This window comes from Lonchura striata, chromosome 5 (genome assembly GCF_046129695.1).
Source record: "Lonchura striata isolate bLonStr1 chromosome 5, bLonStr1.mat, whole genome shotgun sequence".
NCBI classification, from domain to species: domain Eukaryota; kingdom Metazoa; phylum Chordata; class Aves; order Passeriformes; family Estrildidae; genus Lonchura; species Lonchura striata.
Window position 1 is genome coordinate 58,237,133 of NC_134607.1, and position 25,193 is coordinate 58,262,325.

At 47.4% G+C, this 25,193-nt stretch overlaps 1 protein-coding gene across 2 annotated transcripts; it reads right to left on the bottom strand.

Moving 5' to 3' along the window:
- Nucleotides 1-24: 24 nt before the first annotated feature.
- Nucleotides 25-24,796, bottom strand: SREBF2 (sterol regulatory element binding transcription factor 2). 2 transcript variants are annotated; one of them, XM_021552879.2, is made up of 19 exons: nt 24,625-24,796; nt 20,044-20,430; nt 18,954-19,135; nt 17,706-17,846; nt 15,706-15,927; nt 14,490-14,604; nt 14,115-14,296; nt 13,153-13,345; nt 12,032-12,213; nt 11,083-11,356; nt 10,577-10,746; nt 10,193-10,361; nt 9,552-9,672; nt 7,949-8,058; nt 6,521-6,653; nt 5,844-6,012; nt 4,502-4,687; nt 3,511-3,622; nt 25-2,877 (listed from the first exon to the last, which is right to left on the bottom strand). In XM_021552879.2, the coding sequence occupies exons 1-19, from the start codon at nt 24,704-24,706 to the stop codon at nt 2,657-2,659; spliced, it is 3,351 nt and encodes a 1,116-aa protein (XP_021408554.1). In that variant the 5' UTR covers nt 24,707-24,796; the 3' UTR covers nt 25-2,656. The 2 variants fall into 2 exon arrangements, with proteins under 2 accessions (XP_021408554.1, XP_077639747.1); XM_077783621.1 differs by lacking the exon at nt 24,625-24,796 and adding an exon at nt 24,513-24,565.
- Between the last annotated feature and the right edge of the window lie 397 nt (nt 24,797-25,193).

Here is a 25,193-nt window from a genome sequence, read left to right on the forward strand (position 1 = left end):
CAGAGCCAAGAGAAAGAGGGCAGGTGGGAGGTGGTGGTAACATTCATCTTTATTAGGTAACAGATGCTCAGAAGCCCTGGAACAGGGTTTTCAGACAGCAGATATGTTCCCTGGGCAACTTCCCCACCACCAGTTGCATCTCATTTCACAAAGCATCCCTACTCTGAACTCCATGTGGATAAATAGACTTTCTTCACATAATCCATAAAACAATTTCCTCCCACCCACAAACCAAAAAAGTTACAGTATATACACACACATATAAAAAAAGTTGTAGGGACAGATGGACAGCAAATTTTTGAACTGTGTAGAAAAAAACAGGGCAAAGATCCCTCACTCTGGAGGGGGCAGAGACATACCAGCCATGCTAGGACCCTTGGTGCTTCATTCTATTCTGTACCTGGGTTTCAGCCCAACAGCTTCTCCCAGCTCCTGGCCCAGCCAGTACTCCCTGCAGCCCAGCCCCCAGGGCTCAGACTACCATTAGTGACAAATTGAAACCTCAGCATCACTGCTTTCCCAAAGCTTTACCTCCCATTTTACTAAAGCACAGAACTGCCCATGTGCTGCACGCAGACCTGGAGAAATGCAAGGTAACTTAGGTTGCCACAGGCAAGGAGTTTCTGTGTTTTAAGAAAAATACTCCATGACAAGGAAGACAGCATGAGAGCCACAGAAGAGGAAAAAAAAATCAGTAAGAGGAAATCTACCCCAAAAAATAGGATCACTGATAAGCTCATGAACTTGGCAATGAGCAATCAAAATGTGCACAAATCAAGAGCTGCTCTGCACACTTAAGAGTACCTGCTCAAAGCTTAAGCTGCCGCCACCAGAGCTTCCCCTACACTGATCAGATACTTGAGAGCAACCTCTTCCCCTCAAACAATAAGCTCCACCTGCAACCACCGACTCCAGGAAGCAAGGGACACCCCAGCCAGTAGGACAGTACCGGCTATCGCAGCTGAGCATCCACCAGCTATTCACCAAATCAAGTGGGGGAGGCAGGCAAACACCTTCTGGTCCCCAGTCTTTTGTCCACAGCTACAGACCACACTCACTGGGAACAGTCTGGGAGACAGGTTTCTCCTGGCCCCAGTTTTCATCTCCTTGAAGCTGGGCAATGCCAGGACTAGCATTATCTGTGTTCAAATACTGCAGAGCACATGAAATGGCCCTCCCAGATGCCAAAATACCCTGTGCAAGGGGAAACCACAAGCACTCATCTTTCTCTTCTCATTCTGAAGGAGCTCACACTTCTCTGCAAGAGCTGGATAAATATAAAGCTTCTTGCAAAACAGTCCAAGTTTGAAGGAGCTGGGCAGTACAGGCTTGATTGAGACAGGATGGGTTTGGATGGCTGCCTGTATCTAAATGCTTCGAGCTGCCAGCATGGAGAACATACCGGCCGTACACATGGAGGAACAGCAATGCCCACTTGCCAAAGGCTGGTTTCCACATGTGCACATGTGAGAGGGCAACCACTCTGCACTTCTTTGGAGAGATGCAACAGGAAAGGCAGAGAGAAAGAGGGCGAACCGTTCTCTCCCTGTCCCAAATCCACCTCCTACTCCTGGAAAGTCACAGGCAATTCAACACCTGCAAGTCAAACTGCTTGGAATAGCAACGGCAACAAAGCTGGGAGACTTGCACCCTAAACCATGGCCTCCCAAATCCTGTAGGATTTGAGCTGTGGAACAGTTAGAAAAGGCAAGGAGAAACACCTGAAGAGAAGTTCTAGGACTGGGAGTTGAGTAACATAAAAAAACCTGTTTCTAAAAATTGTTTCTGCATCAACGAAAAGGCACCAGAGAAGCATTCACCCTTCGTGCTACGTGCAGGGCACAGCATGCCCACCTCTGCTGCCACCCAGCACCAGATGACCAGGGATGCCAAGGTCTACCAGGCTCTGCTTGTTGCAGTCTGCCACAAATCCACCCCCTGATGAAAACTGGAGGCAGCTATCACAGGAAAAGACGCATGAAGCAGAAGGGAAGGGAAATCTGCTGCATTGTTCCCCTTGTTTTTGTAAAGCCACAAACATTCCTATTAAAAAACTTGTATAAAAACTGTAGAGAAATTTTCCAGGCAGTACTGGCCCCAAGCAATACTCCCAGAGCACCTAGGTTAAGTTGGGTCTAGAGGGCTTCAGTTTCCTGACACACAACTCAAGGATAGCCTTTCCCTCTCTTTTGGAAACAGCCTTAGGCCCCAGCAGTCCCAAGGGACAAGGCTTGAACAGATCCTCTGCCCTCCCCAGAGATTTCCTTTCTGCAGAGGTGTTTGGAAAGGGAACAAAATACCCCTGAGGACAGACACAGGATGTGCCACTTCTCTATGCTGTGGGCTTGTGGGCTTCTGTCCCAAGCAGGGACAGGTGATTTATATCGGGGCAGTGCTTCTCAACAGCCCCAGGCACAGTGACAAAAATCACAATTAGACAGAATCCCGCTGCAGTGCCTGAGAACAAGCAAGGAAGCTAGTAAAGCTAAACCTGGGGCAAGTTTAGAAAAAAACCCAAAACCCTTCCCTCCCTCTCCCACCCCATCCTGATCCCACCAGCACAGCCCTAACCTAGCACTTTTTCTAAGGTCCAGAAGGGAAGTCCAGGCTGATGCTCAACCAGGCTGTCTTTGCACAAAGGGAACCCATGCCGGCATTAGGAGGCAGCGATGGCCGTGCCCCCACTGAGCTTGACGATCATCTGCTGGCAGTCATTGCAGGAGCGCTTGTCCCCCACTTTCTCCAGGGTGCGGGCAGCCTCGGCCAGCAGCACTGCTCGCTGGCCTGGCGAGGACAGGAAGGAGAGGGGGAGATGGCGACAGGCCAACAGGATAGCCGTGGCCCGCTCCCTTTGGCCTGGCAACGTGTCCAGTTCACCTATGGACAAACAGTGAAGAGAGAAAACTCATAACAGAGCTACCACCTGCATGAGAAAACCCCACCACACAGGCCCTGAACTGCCACCACTGAGCACAGGTTTCTCTGGCTGGCATCCCCTGGCTGAGCCAAGAGCAGGGGGCACCCTGAGGGCCTTTTGGCTAGCAGAGAACAGTCTTAAGCTAGAGTTCGGTAGAAACTGTAAGTCCTGTCTTCTACAGAGGCAGTTCCTTTCAGTTCACTTCCTAGGGCTCATCCCAACATTGGCATGCATGCTTCCCATTCCCTTACATCCTTCATCTGACTCTTCCCTTTAGAATCCCCAGCTTCTGCCTTTTGCACTGACCACTCCAAACCCCAGACTGCCAAGTTTTGTGCACTTGTAGCTTCATGAAGGCACATGTTTTCCAGTCTGTTCGCTGACACCTGCAGCCCAGGGCTTGCAGCTCATGTTAGCTGTCTTGTAGAGAACATGGCAGAAGCATTGCCTTGAGCCACAGACTGATGGCAGCTCATTATCCTGACACAGCAGAAGACACTGCAGGTTGTATCTATGCCCCTACACCTTGTCCAAACACTGCCCCCCTCCCAGTCCCACATGCAGTGGGTCACTGCCTGGGCCTGAAGGCTGACCTTGTTTGCTGCTCTGGGGTGTGCGCCTCCTCAAGCTGTGCTCCAGCAGCTGGTGGGTGCGGGTAGGGCTGGCACCTGCCATCAGGCGCACAGTGGCCTCGTGCAGGAAGACCTGGAAAGGAAGGTAAGATGGAAGATGAGAGGTGGGCTGGCAGAAGCACAATGCTGTGGCTGAACTGTCATCTCTCAGCCACCACGTTTCAAGAGCAGAGCACTGACACCTTGATAAAAACAGAGACCCATTTCCACATTCCTCCCTCATCTTTCCACCTGTCTCTGGGGAATTTGCAGGTCAGGGCAACCATGAGGAAGGGGAAAAAAAATTGACACCTAACTGTGAGTGGCCTGGAAAGGGGGAGGATTGAGAGCAGGTAATAAGGTGGAAAAATCCAAAAGCAAACTTTGGCACTGTGGTCTAGGATTCTCAACCTGCTAGTACAGTGCTTTGGTAACAGCATCAAGCCGTGAAATCTAGATTTTGACAACACCAGGACAATTTTCGTGTCCAAGTATTAGACTCCACTTTCTCTACAGAAGCTTAAAACTAGATCAACTGAAGAGAAGCAGGGAAATGCCAAGAAAAGCACCTGAGGCTCTACAGCTGCAGAAGGCATTTGACCCTCCAGCTACTCAGCAGAGCCAACATGGCTGAGGAAAATTCCTTCCACGCTCCCGAGAGGAACAGACCCAGTCTGAAGCCACCTTAATAGACAGGATGCCATGGTATTTGGCAATATACATGTGCTGATGGTTTTCTACGCAGAAACTAAAGTGGATACTTCACACATGTACTGAACTCCCACAGGAGTCTCCTTCATCACCCACCAAAAGAAAGTATGGAGGCTGGTAATGGAACAGCATCCCACCCCAAGTATACAAACCACAAAAGCTTTGATGCACCCTATGTTCCCAAGGGCACCAGCTTCCCATCACCCGCAGGAAGGGCTCTAGATAAGCAGGAGGTGGAGCAGGCACAGAGGCGAGCCCTCACCTTGCGGTAGGCGGGTCTGAAGCTGTGGGCCAGCTTGCGCAGGCTGCCGAGGTCGCGCTGGAAGCCCGTGAGCTCGGGGGCCGACGCGTGGTACGTCTCACCCAGCGCCTGGCTGGCGTTCGCCTGCTTCTGCCACAGGCTGGTGCGGAGGGAGAGCAGCAAGTCACAGGCCAGCAGCTGGATCATCTGCAAGAGGCAAGATGCTCAGGCACATACTTTTAGTAACACATAGCATTGGGTGAGTAACAAGCTACATAGCTGCTGGTGGGAAGGCAGCCACAGCACTTCCAGCCCATCTGGGGGGCTCCCCTGACCTCCCCGCTGTGTCACCCTACTACAATGTGCCAAAGGGAGCAGGCCTTTGCATTTTCCCCAAGTGGCATCTCTCGAACAAGACAAGGAAACGTGCCAAGGGCACATTGCATCAATGTTACATGCCCTTGCCTGTACCTTTCACTGGGATCAATGCTAACAAATACAAACTGATCCCACAGAAACACAGCCTCCCGCAGAGGTTTTCCTGCCCAAAAAAGTGACGCTAACTAGTGGAAAACAGCAAAGATAGCCGTGCCACCTGCAGAGAAAAAAGAGGCAGTCTTAGCACAGCCAACAGCGGCTGCCAAACCTCTTTTCCCCATCTGCTGCTGCCCCCTAGCATTGCTCCCGGCTCTGGGAGGGCTCTCTGCCTGTGCTGCTGAACAGAGAGTGCCTCTGTACTGCACTGCAGAAACATTGCACAGTCACTGCCACAACATGCAATGCAACTACAATGCACTACAGCTGCCACCCAGCAACGACGAAAGGGACCAGAACCACGTCCCATATGCCATGGAGGGAAGCTCCAGTTTTACATAATCCTGGAAAGAAGAAAAAGAAGCCCCACACAAACTCAGGAGTAGAACAGCACAGTCACACTTCTGTGTCAGAGGATTCAAACATTCATAAGTGTGGCCTGAAACGAGCAGACTTGACTGAGTGATGTCGTTTTTTACAGGTATCACCAACTTGACCTGGAGGAGAGAGATCGATACTTTCCATCTATGCAGGGCCAAATTCAACTGGTCAAAGCACCAGAAAGGGGTGATAGCTACTGGCACAAGAGAAGCAAGAGTTGACACTGTGCCCAGGGAGACGACACTGTACTTGCGGCTCTGCTCTCCCATACAGCAGAAACAGAACAATGGCAATGCCTTTTTCAAGGATAGGGAAGAAGCCTCCCTCTAATCCCACGATACACAGAGTGAATGGAGAATGCAGCTACAACAGAAATGGCACACCTGCAACAAGACCAACCTTACAACCAAGACAGATCGTGTGTTATCCCAGGGCTTACAATGCTTACATTGTTGAGGACAGTGCTGGACATGCCACTGCTCATGTTGAGGCTGTTCCACAAGTGACTGCTGGCCCTCTCACAGTGACCCAGGGAGCTCTGCTGTCCATCCGCCTTCCCAGACAGAGAGGCCTGCATAGCTTTACACATGTAGAAGGTAGCTTTCACCAGGGCATTCCTGAAAGAGAAAGCAGGTTGCTTTCAAGCAATACCATGTCATGCTGCTACAGCATCAGTTTTCACTCTCCCACCTTCAAGAGATATCATCACTCCTTAGACAGAAAAAAGACGGCAATTGTTTCTCACCTACACAGACAGAACAGAGAAATGAGAGGAAGCTGGCAAAAATTCTTTAGTGCAAAGGAACTGAGATGGTGACACCATCCTTTCCATCATCACATGAGTTTTAGTAGATTTTAGAAGGTGGGAGACTGTGCAATTAGAACAAAGCCAAAAGACATCCCTAACAAAGCAACTATGACTGTGACTTCCAGTCCACAGCTTTACTACCAGTCTGCAAGCCTTGACCTACACATTAACTACTGAGCACACTGGCACTTGCAGAGCACAAGAGAACCTGCAGCTCCGGAGCACAGGTAGGTGTAACTCTACAGGACAGCATTAGGGGAAGGAGTCACACCATTTAGAAGGGGTAGCAGTTTGAAAAGTGTATGAGGTCTACTCACTCTGACATCTCCAGGGACTTTGGCATGCGCTCCACTTCTGCAAAATGTGACCTCACAGCTGCATCATCCCCTCTGAGCCAAGCGACTGCCATAGCCACAGCTGCTGACCACCACCGGCACACCATGTCGGGACCTGCAAAACAGAACCAGTGGCTGCAGCCCAGGATAGCACACCCGGCTCCCTCACACTTGGAGAAATGGACAGGTATCACAGGCCCTTGCCAGTGCTTTCTGCTGGGATTGATGCTAATGAGCCCAAACTGAACCTATGGGAACTCAGCCACCCATGTGAATGCTGAAATGCACTGCAAGAACATAAAGGAACTTGGCAGCATGCAAACACCCTACATCTGACTGCAAGCAGAGTTTTGGATGGCATGTTTGTATCTTGTCAACAAGAATATATCCCACCATCTTGTCTAGAAATTTGTTGACTTCTTTCCTGACAATGATTTGCACTCACCGCCCCAAAATAACTTCTCCACTCTTATATACATTCATGATTGGCACCGATCACCATCATGAAAAGACAGTACACTGGGCTCCCTATAGAATTTCCTTCATTATTTAACATCCCCTCAAAAACTTCCCAAAGCTTGCTTAGGGAGAAAGGACATATGTTCTGCTACTCTTACCTGCTTTTCAATTCTATGGCAATACTGACCGAAGTACAGACTCCCCTTTCAAAAAATAATTATTTAGTTTTCATACTATGTTTTCTCTATACATTTTAGATACAGCAGTTAGTCTGTGTCTAAAGCTGCACCAGCATCCCAGTGAGCTGCCAGGTGCTGTCTGTACCAACACCAAGCTAAACAAATACTCCAGCAGCCTGTTACCAACCCAGCCCAGATGAGCACATGGCTCAGAAGGATTCTGCTGCCCTTGCTGTCCCACTAAATATACACCAAGGGACCAAAACAAGCCCTTCCAATATATGCCCAGAGCTTGCTTACAGCAGAGGCTGCAGGTCTCTGGAGATTGAGGAATATATCTGACAGCCACCGTGAAAGTGGGAGCAACCCAGTTCAGTAGGTAATTAAATGGAAAAAAAACCCTCCTGTACTTCAACTGCAATGCTGCTATGTTTGTTTATATGCTCCACCCTTCCTCCCACTTTGCATTGCTAGGAGCACGCTCTCAGGCAAGGGCACAGGGTTCAGATTGGAAATAAAATATTGCCCAACAATACAAATAGCAGGAGTCCCTGGCTGGGCACTCAGCATTACAATACAGAGCCAAATTTATAAGCCTTCTTAATCACTTTCTTCCAGTCTGAGCTGTGGTACCACAATGGCATGCAATCAGGCCTCACTCCAACAACTGCATTTCTCCTCTCAAACTAGAGATTGAGAGGTGGTAGGGAGAGGGAATTTGTATTGGCAGTAGATCCTGCATCTGAAAGAGCTTCAGTTCTGCCAGACTTACCCAGGGCAGAGTTGAGGACAGAATTGCTGGCAAAGGGTGGGGCTCCACTTCCCATTGAGTCCAAGAATGAGTTGAGCAATTTCAGGTACTCCATGGCACCTGAGAATTCACTGAAACAACGAACAAGGCAGATCTTTGCTATGCTGTCAAACAGAAGATACCAAGGCACTTCTCGTTCACAAGTCATGTTTAAACAGTGCTGACCCATTAAGCCCACAGAAAGTTCAAGCTCTACAAATAACACAACACTGGTGGACTGAAGAGACCACCCCATGATTAGAAGCGCAGAGCAATGCTCCAAGACGAGCAGCTTCACATCTCCCCTTTCATGACCACCAGCACAGAACTCACCTCAAACATAGACATATGTTACAAGTTAATTATAGGCTCCTTTTCAATCAACTGCCTCCAAAAGAGGCTGAACTACACTTCTTTGATTATTTGCATATATGTAAATATGTAAGAATGGGAGTGACAGCAAGCTCTCAGCATTGGTCAGAGAAAATAGCATATGCACCAATGACCTAATTTAACTGGGACATGCTACAGATGAAGATCTTGAGCTCCCACCCCTAGAGTGGGACAAAAAAGCTTGCTCTTATACTAGATCTAGTCCTTCCCATGAGGAGACAGGATTCCCACAAGTATAGTGACAATACATTGGATATTGGGTATAAAATCCACCTCCCTTATACAAATCCTGCTACCGTCTCTCAACAGCAGCATCCAATCGTGAACAATTAAACCAAACTGTTGCTCCTTCTCTGCCAGGAAACAGATGAGATTGGGAAAAAACCCAAAGCTATAGAGTATTTTTCCTGCACAGGTAGGGAAACTGGATTATCTTCCCATCTGAGGCTTTTACCCACACTTTCTGTGGACAGGATTCTTACAGAGCTTCCCATATATGTATGTAACATTTGCCTGGCACCAGCATATTTGGAGATCAGCATGAAACAGTGCTAAATTACTAGCAAAGCCTGGGTTCCTGCATCCTATGCAGTCCAGGGGAAAGCTGGACATGGTTCAGTACAAAAAGCTGCTGTTTCCCACCTACTTTCTCCTTTCATTTGGTCAAAGAGCTTAGAGACAATGACATTATGTTTAACATCATCTTTCCTCCTCTTGCCACACATCTGGCTCTTTACTGCAGGTAGATGTCACACTCAGAAGAACATTCATGCACAAAGTAGCAAGCTGGTGGGTTCATTCTCTGACCTGCCAGACCTTCATGCTCTAGAAGCCCTGGACATATGTCTTGGTCTATAGAAAAGGTAGGTACACTCTAATTTCAGTCCTCCTGAACATTAAACTTTTTCTCAGCAGAGAAAGTGCCACCCATTTAGTTGAGCAATCAACCAGTATTATGCCAGCTAACACCAGAAATCCCCACCACTCCCAGGTTCACCTTTGACTTGAGAGGTTTTAATACAAAGAGGCAAAGCTTGCTCTGCTAATAAGCAGTGGCGGTCAGACCAGCATTGTCATTCCAAGCCTTTAACAAGGACTAACCAAGCTCCACAGCACTTGGTCAGTGGTTATGAGCTCTGCCTCAGAGCCTGCTGCTGTGGTCAGCACTGCCCAGTGGGCCACACATACTCACCACGACTCCTCCTCCTCTTGTCCTGCTACCTCCTTCCTAGTCTGAGGCTTCACAAGTGAATCCACTGCTCGCTCCAGCAGGTTCTCACAGAATGCCTGATGGACTTGTGCAATGGGATCCGCTAGAGAAGAAGGATAAACCAAACCATTTCACTTGCATATCGCCCTAGAAACCTCCCAATACACTCAGAAAGAAGAATCAAAATGTAGGAAAGAGCATGAGGAAAAACAGTAGAGGGAAATTCTCAAGAAACTAATGGAATGATTTAGAGACTAAGTTTTAGAAGATCCCTCTGGCACTTCAGCCTCTCAGCAAAAAAAGTGACAACACCACTCTGCAGATGGTAAACCTTGATCACTCCAAAGTCACTCCCCAGACATTCAGGGCCACCTTTGGGCTGTGTTCCAGCAGATAAAGAGACAAGCAGTGTGACACAGCACAGGATACAAAGGGAGGCAAGCCAGACCCTGCAGGCTGAGGAGACGTCTCAGCTCCTCGTGCCCTCTCAGCGATCAGAACAAGCAGGGTGGGATAAAAGGACACACTCTCACACGTGACACCCACTTTTGTCCCAGACAAGAGTGGAAAGACTGCCTCAAAGTGCTGGGATGCCACACACTTGTGAAATGAGCGTCTCTCACCAGGATTCCTTTGCGTGCAGTACAGGCTCTCCTTCGCAGCAGACTTCACCATCCAGCTTCGTTCCACAAAAAACTTCTGTCCCAGGGGGTGGCACAGCCAGCGCAACGAGTCAGGAATGGCACTTCGCTCTGAGCTGCACAGGCTTTGAGCCTGGCTGAGAAAGTAGCTCTGGTGAAAGAAGAGGACAAGATTGAGAACAGTATCTAAGGAAAGAGCAGCACCACCAAGGACAAAGATTGTATCATAATTACAGTTAATATCATAATTGCAGGTCATATTATAATTGTAGTGCTAAGTAGATGCCCTCTCCAAGATGCAGCAATGCCAGCTTCCAGGCTTTCCTAGATCTCTGCTTGAGGGTGTGATCAGAGAAGATAACTCACCGCCAGGAAACCAAGCTTGCCTCCACAGCGGGTTTTCAAGCCAACTGCAGCAGTCAGGTGAATTTCTGCCATCGTGCTGGGTGGGATTTTTTCTTCTGCACACTCAGCCAGATTCACAGCACACAATGCCATGTGCAAGCCCGAGTAAGCTGAGCTGGAGGGAAGTTTACCTGTATCAGCAGGAGAAGGAAAAGTGTTAATTTTTATCAGTAGTACCAGCTACTAAATACTACCACAATTTGCAGGACTACTATCCTAAAGAAACAACAAGAACCTGTTGATATGAGAAGCTTAGACTGCTGTTGCTTCAGCTATTCTTATAGAGTTCTCTAATTGCATGAACCTGCTGTGTTTTACTAAATGGCTCCTAAAATTTGTCAGGCTAATTTCTAACAGCAGTCCTCCCAGAGGAGAGAGGCTGTAGTCCTCTCCCTGTATACTCCAGGATCAGCTGAGTCTCCTCATTCAGGAAAACCAGACAGCAGATCTGCCACCTCTGCCCCCACCTGTTATGTGGAGCTGATGGAGCTTGTGATACGCAAGGGCTGCATCCCGAGCGCTGGTCTTGGCCTCATCCTCGAATCCTGCAGTGGCCTCCCTTGCCCGCCACTGATGAGAAGTCCTCTTCAGCAACCACCGCACCAGCGCCAGCTTCTGCAGGCTATAGCGGATCACATTCCAGGACAGGCTGCAGGCCAAGTCCAGGCGGGAAGCTGGCAGTGCTCGTCCGAGCACTGACAGGCAAGTCTGCAGGTTTGACGCAGCTGCAGCAAAATCACCCTGCAAATAACACAACGAAAGGTTCAGCAACAAAAATCACTATGAGAGACACTTTGGGACCTCCTTGGCACTGGGAGCATGACAAACTGATGTGCAAGTCAGGACAAGATCTTTAGCAGAGGGACATCAACACAGAAACTGAAAACCAGCTTGAAATCTGGCCCTAAATATACTTTCTCTACACATGGTTCTGATCCTGTGCTCCCTGTAAGACACGTCAGCACTACAAGAGCTTCCTGCCTTGTCAAACACCATGGAAATTTCCCTCAACATTATGTTGTATATAATGTTATAATATAATATTATAATATAATGTTTCCTCAACAATAAAAAGGACTTCCAAGAAGCTGGAGGACAGCAGACAGACACAGCAGAGGTCAGATTCTGGACAAAACCCAATATGCTGCTGCCAAAAACTAATACAAGGTGCAGTAGCTAGGAACAAGGACAGACATTAGGAGCCTCTTCCACTCCTTTCATGCCTCTCTAACTTAGGCTGAGTAGGACAGTAATCTGCTCAGAACAACCTGGCAACATCTTCTCTGAAATCACACAGGATGATCCATCAAGGAATACAGTATCTTGCAAGTGTAAGGCCACTGCCTCACTGGGAAGCATTTACCCACAATCCCATCTAAAAGATGCATTTGATGAAAAACAACGAGTCAACTTTACCCGTGCCAAATCCAGGTCCGCTTGCTTGCGGTGCCTCCAGAAGGTGACTGAGGACCTTGAGTGCAGCCGGGTCACCGGCTCTCCGTGCACAAGGAGCTTTATAAACACACTCAGTACAATCACTCCATTCACAAGCCACAGGATTAGGGTGGGCATCACCCAACCGAACCAACCAGCTGCATCTACAATGGATATCCCAAAAAGGAAAGTTAAAATCTAACCTGGACACCAAAAGCCTGATAATACAATGAGTGTGGACTATGAAGGATGTCTTGCTATGCTTGCCACATGTTTAATCAGTTTTTGCAAAGAGTGCAATTCAATCAGGAAACACCTATACCAAACACCTCTTCATCCAAACTCCAACCCTCAAAATTCACAACCAAATTATTATTTTTACAGGACTGACATATAAAAAAATGAATCAGCACTTAGTTTTCCAAAAGCTGTCTTCTGATTTTTCTGTAAGACACACCCACAGGTATTCAATACTCCAGTATCATTTTCCAATCTTTGTTAAATTTGCAAAGTGACACTGAGGAATCACAGTCAGGAAAACAACTGCATGTCTACAGCATCCCCCACCCTCTCCTAAACTGTACTTTTAACTATGAATTTTATGGAATGATTGTATCAACAAGCCCAGATACAAGATTCCATAGCAACAGTGTAGTAATACTTTATGATTAAGTGACAAAAATCAGTCAATTACCTTAAAAACAAGTCAAAAGTGAACATGCCTCACAGACTAGTGAGGAAAGGACACTCCTTACACCCTAAACTACTTTTCAAAGGTCTATGCCAGAAGCCCAAACTGCTGGGCTACAAATAGGCGCCACTTCAACCTCACCCTGCTGAGCCATGGCTGGCTTTACACAAGAAGAACGCTGGATGTGAACTGGAGCCATATCCAAGCTGGCTCTCCTTCCATGCCTTGCAGTTACTGCCCTCCCCACCCATTAAACAAAGGCTGTACAACTCCCTGAACACACAAACCCATCCTGCTGAACCACAGCAACCACCCACTTTGTGACTGGCAGCCTTCACAGCTGCAGGTGGCTTTTAGGGAGACCACGTAAGGCTGGACATCCCCTGTGGCCCAAGCTACGCCAGCTCTTTACCTGACTCAATGGTCAGCACGTTCCTGCCGGAGCCATGGCGCACCAGGCTGTCGGACTCGGGGCTTCCTCGGGCATCCAGGAGGGACGTCAGTGGATTGAAGGAAAGGCAAAGGAATGTGAGAGCACAGAGGAGTATTCGAGAGCGATCCACCATACCAAGTGCCACAGGAGGGGAGTCAGGCTCATCTTTAACCTTCAAGGGAATAGGAATGGAGAGAAAAAGGAGAAAAAACACAATGCTTACCATTCTGGAGCACAAAAAATGTTTATGCTAAGCAAGGGGTAGGGAATAAGGAGAAACAGAACATGTATAAATTTTGAGCTATAGAGCAAGGACTCCAGTAAAGTTTTTCCTAGCTTAGTAAGACGAGGCTGAAATATTTGACTGCCTTCAACTTTCTTCTGTGTCCAGTCATTTTAGGATTAACTGTAACTGTATCCCTGGTTAGATTAACCTTTGCTGTCCTTACTCTTTTGAGGATCTCCCAGAAAAACCACTTCTGTGATATGCACAAAAAAAACCCATAAGTTAAAGACAGCTAACAGCTTTTGGTTACTCTGGTTACTTATGGTCTCATAAACCACAACTGATGCCATCATCCAGTTCCAAGTTCTCCTGCTTTACTCACTTGACATACATATCCTGAAAAACCATGGGCTCCTTGGGTAATGAACATGCACTCTAAGTCCACAGAGACTGTACAGGGGCTGAAGGATAAGCACAGTTCTTCCAGCAACTAAGGTAGGGCTCAGGTAATACAGCTCAGGAAATAGTCTCAATAATTTAAAGAAAGATAAAACACACACATGCACCTTCCTCATCCTTACAGAGAATCTCTAAGCCCTACAAATCTGCTTGCCAGATGTCTTCTGGTTCCACTCTTGAGAATAAGAATTTAAATTCTGGCTCTTAAATATCCTGAAGAAGATAGCTTGAATTTGGCAGGTAAAGTTACAAATACCTTTGCATCATCAAGGAGCGGGCTTCCTGGCTCTGAATCAATGGAATAGGGAGAGAAACCAGCCGGAGATCCTGAATCAGAGGCTGGAGGAGACATCAGCAACAGGTTTTGATTGAAGTCTTCAATCTTCACGTCTACATCATTGTCAACCAGACTGCTCAAGTCAATGCCCTTCAACAGCTCTGAAAAAATCAAAGTGCATTATGTACATGTTTCTCCATCCTGACTCCTGTCAGTAGCTCTCAGATTGGCTCAGTCATCTCGAGTAACATTGACCACTATCAATACAACCTCTCTGAAGGATAAGAAACTGCAAGATACATCCTACATGCATGCTGACTGCCTCCCATCTGCTACAGAGTCTCCACAACTTACTGTTTTTTTGGTTAGCCAGCTTCAGAACCATGTTCTCCTGCCTCAGCTTATGGTTAGCTTGCTGCAGGTATTTAATGTAGTCAATAGCTTTTCTCAGGACACCAGACTTGTGCATCTGTAAGGAATTAAATGTACAAAATGCAGTTTATATTAAGAGTATCAAAGGATCACTCCTGCCTGTAGGACTACCACAACCCTTTGTATCATGTGGTGAAAAAGGTATAAAGGACCTCTCAGCAACTGCAATGGAGCCATTAACAGAGCATGCTCTGTGGACAACGCATCAAAGACAAAGATGAGGTCTCTCCAAGATCTTTTGAAAACAGTACCAGAGAAATAGATTAACATCCAAATTACAATGGAGTTCACACCTAGGTTTCAGGCAGAAATAGTCCTTTGAAAGTACCACAGTTTATAAATGAAGTGGATCAATTCTGGGATAGAATAAACTGCTGCCTGATCACTGATAAAGTCTGAGATAAGTAGTTCCCTCCTTGCCTTACTTGCTTGGCCATCTCCATGCCAATCCTTGCTTCCAGCAGCAGAAAGCAGCAAGCTTATCTTCTAAACATAAGCCAAAAGTACTGTGAAGCCACTGCACATTACCCATGTTTTTAAAAGCTTCCACTTCCAATGGAGAGGAACAGGACGTGACTTCACTAGTGCATTTATTTGTGCAGTAGTCACAGAAAGTATCAAGAACACTACTGCCTGCCTCACCAGCATGAGGTAAAGCGAGTAGGAACAAACCCTGAATATGTGGCACAAGAAAGCTTGCAGTATTTGAGCAAGCAGGAGTTTTTACAGCTCAGTGTCTAAAGGAAATAAGTTGGAAAGCTCTGTAAATCTTCATCCTTACTGCACTCACATGGAAAAGGAAACTTAATTAAAGCAAGATCTGGTTTAGCAGAGTTATCAAAGCATCCACTTGGATATTCTACCTAGAGGGCCTATTTTAAGTTAGACCTAATTAATGTAAGAACAATGCATAAGGTATAGCTTCTTTTCAAGAAACAGTACCACTAGCATAGTAAAATTAATATTTTGCAGATGACCCTTCCTGAATACAATTATTGAGCATAAGTGATTCTCACCAATACACATATGCATGCTACTAACAGCTGCATGTGCCCAAATGCTTCATTTGGTAGAGCAAATGAGCACCTGAAGACAAAGTATTTATGACACCACATTTGCACTTATTTCCCATCTTCACCTTGGCATCCGTCCCCATGACGAGGTCCTTCAGCTCAATGATTTTGTCATTTATGGATGACCGGTAACGCTTTTCAATGATGTTGTGAGTTGTTCTCCTCTCTCCTTCTTTAGGTGGTTCAGGTTGCTTGACACCCCCAGGAACTTGTTTGATAGGCACCTTTTCTTGTCCCACCATCACCGGCATTGTGGTCAAAATGGTCCCATTGCTCCCAACGAGGGTCTACAAAGACCACATGCAACAAGTGTCAAGAGCAATCAGCCAATTTAGATATAAAGTTTATGATGACAAAAGAAGAAGGAGTAAACAAAAATGAATCAGGGCAAGTTGGTACTGCTCAGAAAATGTGAGACGCCAAATTCCTTCCATCTTTCTGAGCTGGCACAAGCATTGGCACAGCAACGCAGGAAAAATCTGTCACTCTGGCTCCCACACTGGTCACTGTGGAATAGGAACATCTCTTGTTCTCCAAGCACATCAACATTTCTACCAATACTATGCTCTGTTCAACCACTTAAATAGATAAAGGGACTAAAGTTCCTCCTTGTTCCTACAATCTTTATACTCCAAGTGTCAAAATTCACCTTTTCTTTGGACAAATAGTCATGAAAACAGCTACAGCTTACTTCACAAGTAATGACACTGCTGGAAAGGATCCAACTATGAAAAAAACAACCTTTGCCTTGAGGAACACAGTTCAAACTGATTTGAATTTCATTAAAGGAAAAAAAAAAAAACCACAACCGATAAGCTATAAAAATGCCTTAATATGAGGAACTAAGACTAATGAGAGATATACAGCAGAATGGAAAGCTCAAACTTGGGCATCTAGATGTAGGACAGACCATCTAAGCATACTAAAGCAGTAAGTATGTACTCAGAAATAAAAAAATTATGAATCCCACCAGAAAAGCTGCACAGAAGGACTCCTAGGACAGCTGTAATGAAAGAAAGTTCAGACTGCTTAATCTAGCAAAGCAAGCTTTAGAAAGGTACATGTGTTCTCTGAAGTACACCAAGGATCAGGGAAGCAAGTAGCTTTGGAGAGTAAGAGTTATTTCTGTCAAAGACAAAACACAGTAACTAGCCTAGAGCAGCTAGCCATGAGAACAAACTAGTAATGAGTCATTTGAGAAACAATTTTGACTGAAATAGTCTTCTAATTGGGATACCAGAAATTAATTCAGTTTCACCTCAAGCTGGAACTTGACAAATAAATTAAGTCCTATACCTTTCCTTGCCTAATATCCACCTAATTTCAGTGTGTTCAAATATATCTCAGATAGACAGAACCTCATAAGCCTCAAGTTGTGTGAAAACATCATCTAAAAGCAAGCAGATTAATTGAAGATTTTAGCCTGGCTGCTAATAAGTATGTAAGAAGCCTACCACGCTATTGCAAAACAAGTCAAAATTTAGGTTCACACTGACAAGCTTATCTCCCCCAATAAATATTTATACCAAGATATCTGTTCAGAACATACAAGATCATAATAAATATTTATTTGGGGGCATACATTTCAAAGACTTGATTAGAACTGGAGGCCATGAAGCACAACTGCCACCTCCAACGATTATGACAAATCCTCCCTGCAAATGCCCTCTGAAAAGTTGTTTAATTAGTTGTCACATTTAATATACTACTGTTAGACACTACTGATGTGCAAAAGTAAGTTCCACAGGTACTCTGAGTAAGTCAGATTTTGGCTGCAAGTTAAAATCTAGACTGAAGTTTTAGGTCATACTCCTCGTAGTACCAGAAAAATGTAAACAGAAATGTGCCCTTGATCTTTGCTTACTGGCCATGGGAAGGCAGCCAAACAATACAATCTGTGTGTTTACCCTTGACAGAAACAGGGTATTACTTGCCCTGTGTACAACAGCCCTCAAAACCCCTTTTTGTCTGTGCCACTGCAGAACACCAAAGCATGAATCTCTTCCTTGTGTTAATAGGAACAGACGTCAGTGAGGAGAGGGATGGAAGGATAGCAATAGGGTACCTGCAGAGCTGTGGTCTGAATGGGAGCAGTGAGTGCTGTCAGTGCTGGATTCTGTACTGCAGCCATAACAGGATTGCCATCTGTTTTCAGGGTTGTCAAGACCAGGGAATCTGTTTTTATGATCTGAGGCTGGACGAGAACCTAGGTTGAAAAGAGTTACAGGTGAAGAGGAGAGCAGGTACACCTTTCCCAGCTGATCTCAGTAGCCAGAGGTAAGCAATGACATGGTTGTCATAGCTTTAACTCAGTGGATGACAAAAGAACAAGGTGAATGTTTCTTTGACTTGTACCCTGCATCACCTGGATGCTTTCCATCAGCCTCAATGCAAACTCTGAGCAGGAGACAGTGCGAACAGCAGTGGATAGAGTGGGGCAGAGGAACCACCAGGAAAGCGGTTTTCAAACCAGTCACCAGAAGTAAACAAGTATATAAAAACACAAAAGAGCTGATGGAAAAGCTGTTTTTCTCTCTCCGGTTACACCTATAATTAGCTCTCTACTTTAACTGTCTGAGTATTCAGTCTAACACAGCTAGGATAGTCTGCTTTGGCAAACACCCATAGTAGCTTCTCCCAGCATTTTCACTGAAAGGATCTGTATCTTTAACATCAAGCAGATCAAAATCCACTGTAAGTTATTTTGCTCTTTTTTTCAAATACCTTGTTGACTCTCTGAGAACACCAGAAATGGCATAGTACAACTGAACCATAGCAATTTTGTCATACTGAGTCTCACAGACGTTTTTCTTTAATACAAAGATGCACAAGAGTGAAAAAAAAAATCACATGGCACTGTAAAACAGTAAAACAATTTTAAAAAATGACAGAAGAATTAAAAGAACACATTTCAGTATCAACCAGTCCTTATAAGATGTGGTAGAGGTGATGGGCGTGCAAAGAAGGCAAAAGTCAAAGAAAGTCTGTTCAAGTGAAGTTTCCAACTGGGTTTGGCAGTACCAAGTTAAAATTAGTTACTGTTTTACTGAAAATAGTTGCTGAGCATTGGCAAGAAGTCAGATCACATATCACAACAGGGACTCTCACACATGATCTGCATGAAGTAAAATGCTTCTGGGACACAGGCTGGCTAAAACCTCTCGGGTCTTCTCACATTTGTGCAGAAGCAATCCCAGCCAGGATCACCAGCCCTACAGCTTCACCACTTCTCCCCAGGCAAGCCAGGGGACCAGACCCATGAAAGCACCTTCCTGTTCTGCTGGATCCCCCATCATGCCGCATTTTTACTTACTGGAACTTGCTGAACCTGTGGTGCAGCAACAGTCTGGACCGTGGCTGGTGTTAAGGTCTGGATGGTGCCGTTGGCAGCCTGTGTCAGCACTCGCTGGGCCTGCACCGTCTGCACCTGCTGCTGGATCGTCACTGGCTGAACCTGGGAGGATGTCACCAGGCTCTGGACTTGAGGCTGGAGAACTGAAAAGCAGAAGAGATGTCAGAAATGGTTGAGAGACACACACCTCCCTCCTGGAGCCTGGAAATACTACTAGCATCACTCCTCTTCTTCCCATCAGAAGAAGAGCATTCATCTAACACATCCCACATGTTGGGAAACTTCCAGCTGCTTTGGTGCCTTCTGCAACAGGGCACTGCACCTAGAATAGCAGCTTTCTAGGAGGCACAGAGGATCAGCTAAGAGACAATAGAGCCAAAACTCCTTACTCTGATAGCACAGGACTCTGCTTCAGTGCATTATACAGGACATCCAACCTGCACTTTCCCACTCCCCCTGGTCTTGGTGGACCATAGGATCCTATCTGTCATGTAAAGAATCAAAACCTACTGAAGAGGATCAAGATATCCAGCAGTCCCAAAGGAAGACTGCTAAATATTCCTACAGGTGTCTCTGCTCAGCGCAAGTACTGAGCTCCAGAGTTTGGTAGACAAAATGTGCCTTCATTCCAGACTGCTGTGTGGGACAGACTGGATCCACCCAGTGCACCCATCAGCAGGAGGACAGGATTGCCAACAATGTTTTAAGACATCTTTTCACAAGTTTCCCAAGAGCCATAGGGCAGAAGGCCAATCCAGAGGAGAGCAGCAAGACAACAACTATGGTAAGAGGTCACACAAAAATACTTAAGATCCCATTCCCGACAATTTCTCAAGCTCCCCAACTCCAAAGCCACACAGGTAGGAGAAGGAACACCCCACAGGCAGCATCACAAGAAAAGGATCATCAGGCTTGTCATGGCTGACAACACACTTGGAGTTTGAACACTAATGCCATTTAGTGCAAGTGCACCGGGCACATCCACAGCCCGAACATCCTGGAATCTCGCGTGCACCAGGCACACCTGGAGCCTGAGCACCGCAAGCACTACCTTGGAAGCTTGTGGCCGCATTCTGGTAGATGACTGGCTGCTGGATAATCCTGGTCTGGGGAGCAGAGCTGAACGTTGGCGTGATCATGACGGCCTGCTGCTGGAGCTGAGGCTGCACCGAGGGCCGCGGCTGCAGGACAGGGGCTGAGCGTGGAGGGGCTGGAGGAGTCGTCTGTGCTGCTTTCACGGGCAGGCTCTGGAGCTGGGGGGATGCAGAGGGTGCCGGGAAGGTTTGGAGCTGCACCTGGCTGTAGGGCCGCTGCAACTGTGGCTCCAGGGTCCCGCTGCTGCTGCCACTGCTGCCGCTGCCCTGGAAGGTGCTGCACAAGGGATCCGAAAACAGGTCTGGAAAGTCTCCTGCCTGGTTACTGACAAACTGCAGCATCTCTGTAAAACAGAAAAAAAATTGTTCAACACTATTTCGTCACCTGCATACTTTGATACCTGCCATTTACATCATGGAATTATGATGTGTGTACACAGAAGGTGCTCTGGGTCCTTCAAAACCTTCAGAGAACATCACATCAATGCAACACCTCCAGAGAGACCAGTGGCCAGCAGCAAAGCACTGTTGCTGCTGTTCAGAGTGAAAAGTAAGACCCTCCCACAACACCTTCCAGACAAGATCCAAGCACAGACTAGACCTTAAAGCCATCTTCAATACATATCTAAAATATTAGAGTCTTGTTCCATCACTCCTTCAGTCTAACCCTTGCAAAAGGAAGAAACCAAGCACCTCAACAATTCCAGCACAAACCATTCTCCCACCTAACTTTTGGGAGCTTTCAACTCCCCTATCTTCTGTATTGCCCCATGGAGTATCTGGAAAAGAAAGAGACAGGGTAATAACTCATCTTCTCTTTCTTTTACTTACAAGCGTAACAAAAATAGGGGCAAAACCATGAAAGGAAACACCACTTTATAGAACTGTACCATGATCGATCCATGCATGTGTTTAAAACATCAGAACAACTTTTTCTTGGTTTGGTTGGTTTTCTGCCTGCAATCACTGGACAAGAGGTTTTCTCCATCCCACCTTCTCCAAGATTTTATGAACCCATATCAAGAAGCTCCTACTGCAACACTATAGGCCTTCCCCCTAGAGGTGAACATTTCACAACCAAGAGATCATTATTCATAAGCAGAGCTTCCTCTTCCCTCCATCTAATCCAATTTAATACCTTAAGACATATGAATGCTTTCCCTGATCTGTGTGCAGGCAGTGGCATGAGGAATCAGACATTCTTCCCCACCCCAGGACCTGCCCCTGAGGCACTGGCTCTTCCATGGTTTTCTGAAAGTCCTATATATTTTTTCTGGAAACAGGAAAAGAGGGGACCCACAAATCTAAGAGAGATTATGACAAAATAATAAATATGGGTTCAGGAAGCAAAAAATAGATTTCTGATTTATAGGAAAAAACACACCAAAGGGCTTCTTACACCAGGACCTTTCTCATTCACAAACCCCAAAGCATGTCACTGCTGTGATTTATGAAATAGATTTAAAGCAGTAAACTTTTGACAAGAAGTTTCCATGGATTATGCCCCAGCAATAAGAGGGCTATTAATTTACTCAGCTTTCTGAAATGCCACCCACACATTACCCAATTAATTTGTCTGACACTCCTTTGTCTGAAACAGAGCAAAGGGATGAATCCTCCTGCAAGCCTCTTGGTCCTTCAACACACATTCCAACACATTTCTGCGATACTTCTACTTTTCTCTTTGGATAGCAATCCTTCCACACCCTGACACACATTTAAGCACTGGCCATGACCACTGCTCTCAAGAACGAGAGTCTATTGGAGGGAGGAGCCTGGGAGATGAGCCCTCCTGACCTGTTCACAACCTGACACTAAGTGGGGATGCACAGCTCCCCCAAGATGAGGCAGCAGCCACCCTTGGAGACCAGCTGGACCAAACCCTTGTCTCAACTTTTCACTAGAGGAATGAAAGATTTCTTTTTTTAATGCATTGCCTTAACTGCTTTCACAAAACACTAGCAGAACAAAGAGGGCTGTTTCAAGATCAACATCTAGATAGATACTAAATAGCTCTTCACATTCCAACTGACTTCAGCTAAGACCATCCCGAATAACCCTCACCGTGATAAAACTAATAATCCAGACTACTTCCTGAACTCTGCATTTGATTGCTATTTAACTATCAGACAGCACAACTGCAAGTAGGGAATAAACATAAATCAGATAAGATTTGCTCTGGAAGAGTAAATTCCAGCATAAGAACAAAATTTCAACTGCTGTGCTTTAAAGAATTTTTTGTTCAATGCAGTAGATTTAACAGATTATTTAAAAAACTACTCCTGCTCTTGTAAGTTAAATCACTACTTATGACAGACTTAAATTTGACTGAATGCAAAAAGTCTAAAGCTTAATTTTTTCAGAATTAAGACTGCCAGGAAGTCTGGCAGTCTTAATTAAAATCCACCTCTTTTAAAGGGCTCAAGAGCTTTCCTAATAACAACGCACAAAAAATTAAAAGCAAGAGAAACAGCTGACACCCAAAATCTAAATCTCTGCTTTTTAAAACACCTTTGCCTACCTAGAAAGCAGAATATCCACACTGACTGTGAGAAACCTCAGGTGCTTCTGGAGCCATCAGTGTCACCAGAGCACCTGCACCCTCTGTGCCGAAGAGGTATCTAGGTCTCAGGCCCTGAAGCACAGTGACCTTACTGTAGAAAAATATCCAAGCCCAACCCAAGGCTAAAAAATGTCAACAAGGTATTACAAAATCAAAATTAAGCCCACCAAGGGCTTCTGCTGCTTTCATCAGCCCAGGGCCTGAATACCTAGCAGAAAGGCAAGGGCTGGGTTTCAGTTGCCTTTCCCAGGCAGTGGCTCCCACCTCAACAGAAACAACTTCTCTGTCCTGAACCTTGATGTGCTTCGACCTCCCACTGACTCAAACCTCGTACTCTGATGTTACCCAGCAGTGCCCTGCCAGCAAAAGATGCCCATGACTGGTGGAGGAGCTTATGCTGGGGCAAGAGGCAAAGCCTTTGGGCTCAGCACTCGGGCCCCCCGGCCACCCTTGTGCCCTGTCTTGAAGTATGAATCCAGTGAGCACTAACATCTCAGAGCACATCTGCCAAAAGAAGTCAAAATCCACACAACAGGCAGTGAGGAGCCCCCTCAGTCTGAACAGGAGAGGAACACCCACAAGACGACTTAAAAACCAAATGAAAATCCTTGCAAAATTTCAAACCCTGAGATGAATCCATGCTGATGCACAAAAAAAGCAGGATTGTCATGTATCTTCCCCCTGCCTTCCCTGAGAAAATCCACCCCTGGAGGTGGGGAGGAAAGTGAAGCTCGTTTTCCTAAGTTACTCATCACTCTGAATCACACCTCAGTTCAGAGCCATTGCTGGGTTCATAAATGCATCTCAGTTTCCGTATGGAACCTGAGAACTCATTATGTGGTGCTCAAGCAACAGCAAACACCTCCTTCAATGTGCACTATCAAACTTTATAAGCAATAACCAAACCCACTGCACCCGCATATGGCACATTCTTCTTTTACAACAAAAGAAAAAAAGGAATATAAATTTTGTCCCAAGCTATGTGACAAATCAGTGTCAAGAGAGACCTAAAAGTACTGATAAAATTTTATCTCCCAGCAGCTAAACAAGGATATTTTAGACAGCCCCAAAACTGAGCACTGTTTGGGATTACAGCCCAGCAGAGCAGTGAGCTAAGGCAGGAGCTCATCTCCACCAGGCTACAGCACAGACTACACCGAGAAATATCACTTTCAATGGGGTTTTCAGGGGCTACCTGGTGTCGCCAAAAATATACATAAAATAGGCGACACACGCAGGCACTTCATCTTGCTGCACTTCGGTGGAAAACAGGGGGTTTCTCACAGGTCTGGGCTGTGCCAGCGATGCAGTAAAGTTTTAGGATGACAGGGAAAACGGGAAATTTCAGCAGTTAGAGCTGTTCCGATGCAGGAGGGCTTGGAGGCTCGGCCTCCCACGGGCACCAGTGGAGGCACAGCTTCAGCCATCGTTTAGCACCCACTTTAAAAGACCCACGAGGGAACGCGAGGGGAACGTGGGCAGCCGCCGCTTGCCCCGTGGATGTGCGGCAGGAGCAGGGAGCACGGTCACCGCTTTCCCCGACCCCCACCGGTGCAAGGGTGGGCTCGGCAGCTCGGATCCCCACAGCCCCACCGCCCTCCTGCGGCTCCGGCCTCCACTCCAGGCGTGCGGCAGCCCCACGGAAACAGCTCAGAAGCGCTCCCGTGACAGGAGAGACACGCGTGTCCGCTCGCCAGGCGAGCGCTGCCCGGCGGGACGCGCTCCGCTCCCCCGCCCGTGCCCACCCGAGACGCGGGATGCCCGCTCCCCCCGCGCGCGTGGCAGCCCGCACCGCGTGGGAAGCGCCCCCACCCTGAACACTCCAGAGGCACGATCCAAGGACCACCCACCCCCGCCTCCTACCCCAGCAGCCGCGGGTCCGCGCGGGGAGACCGGAGCGCTCCCCCTGATATGCGTGGGAAGCCCACGCGCACCGTCCCCACCCAACCCCCCCGCTCCTTCCCGCGGCGCCTACCGTCGATGTCGCCCAGGGTGAGCTCGTCGCCCAGCTCAGTCAGGGTGTCCATGCTCTCGGCGGCCAGCTCGCCGCCCTCCATCGCGCAGGGCCCGCCGCGGCCCCGGGCGCTCAGGGGGAGGCTGCTGCCGCTGCCGGCGGGCGCCGCCGACCCCGCGCCATCTTGGGCCGGCCCGCGGCCCCGCCCCCGCGGCCCCGGCGCGCGCGCCCCCCGCGGTTTGTTGTCAATGAGACCAGGTCGCCCCCGGCCAATCGGCGGCCGCGGCGGCGCGTGGTGTGATGGCGCGTCAGCGATCAGCAGCTGCGATTAGCATAGCCCGCCCCGCCCCCTCCGCGCTGAATATTCATGAGGGGGCGGGCTGACGCCACCGCCCCCGCCGCCCACGGGAAACGCGCCCCGGGATGCCGCCGGGATGCGCGGGGAAAGGCCAGATGCAAGGCGGCGGTGGATAGAGCAGGGGGATGGTCCTGCCCTCCGCACCGCCCACGGACCCTCACCTCCGGAGAGGCCAGCCTCGACGCTTTCTGGCGTACACCCGCTCCCACCAGGAACGGGAGCAAGAGCCAGG

What these genes read in the sequence shown, in the direction of transcription:
- SREBF2 (XM_021552879.2), bottom strand. Translation starts at nt 24,706, where the DNA reads ATGGAGGGCGGCGAGCTGGCCGCCGAGAGCATGGACACCCTGACTGAG. An exon ending in CACCCTGGGCGACATCGACG is followed by an intron (nt 20,431 to 24,624) that starts GTAGGCGCCGCG and finishes TCTGTTTTACAG; the next exon opens with AGATGCTGCAGTTTGTCAGT. An exon ending in CGCTCCTTGATGATGCAAAG is followed by an intron (nt 13,346 to 14,114) that starts GTATTTGTAACT and finishes ATTCCCTTGAAG; the next exon opens with GTTAAAGATGAGCCTGACTC.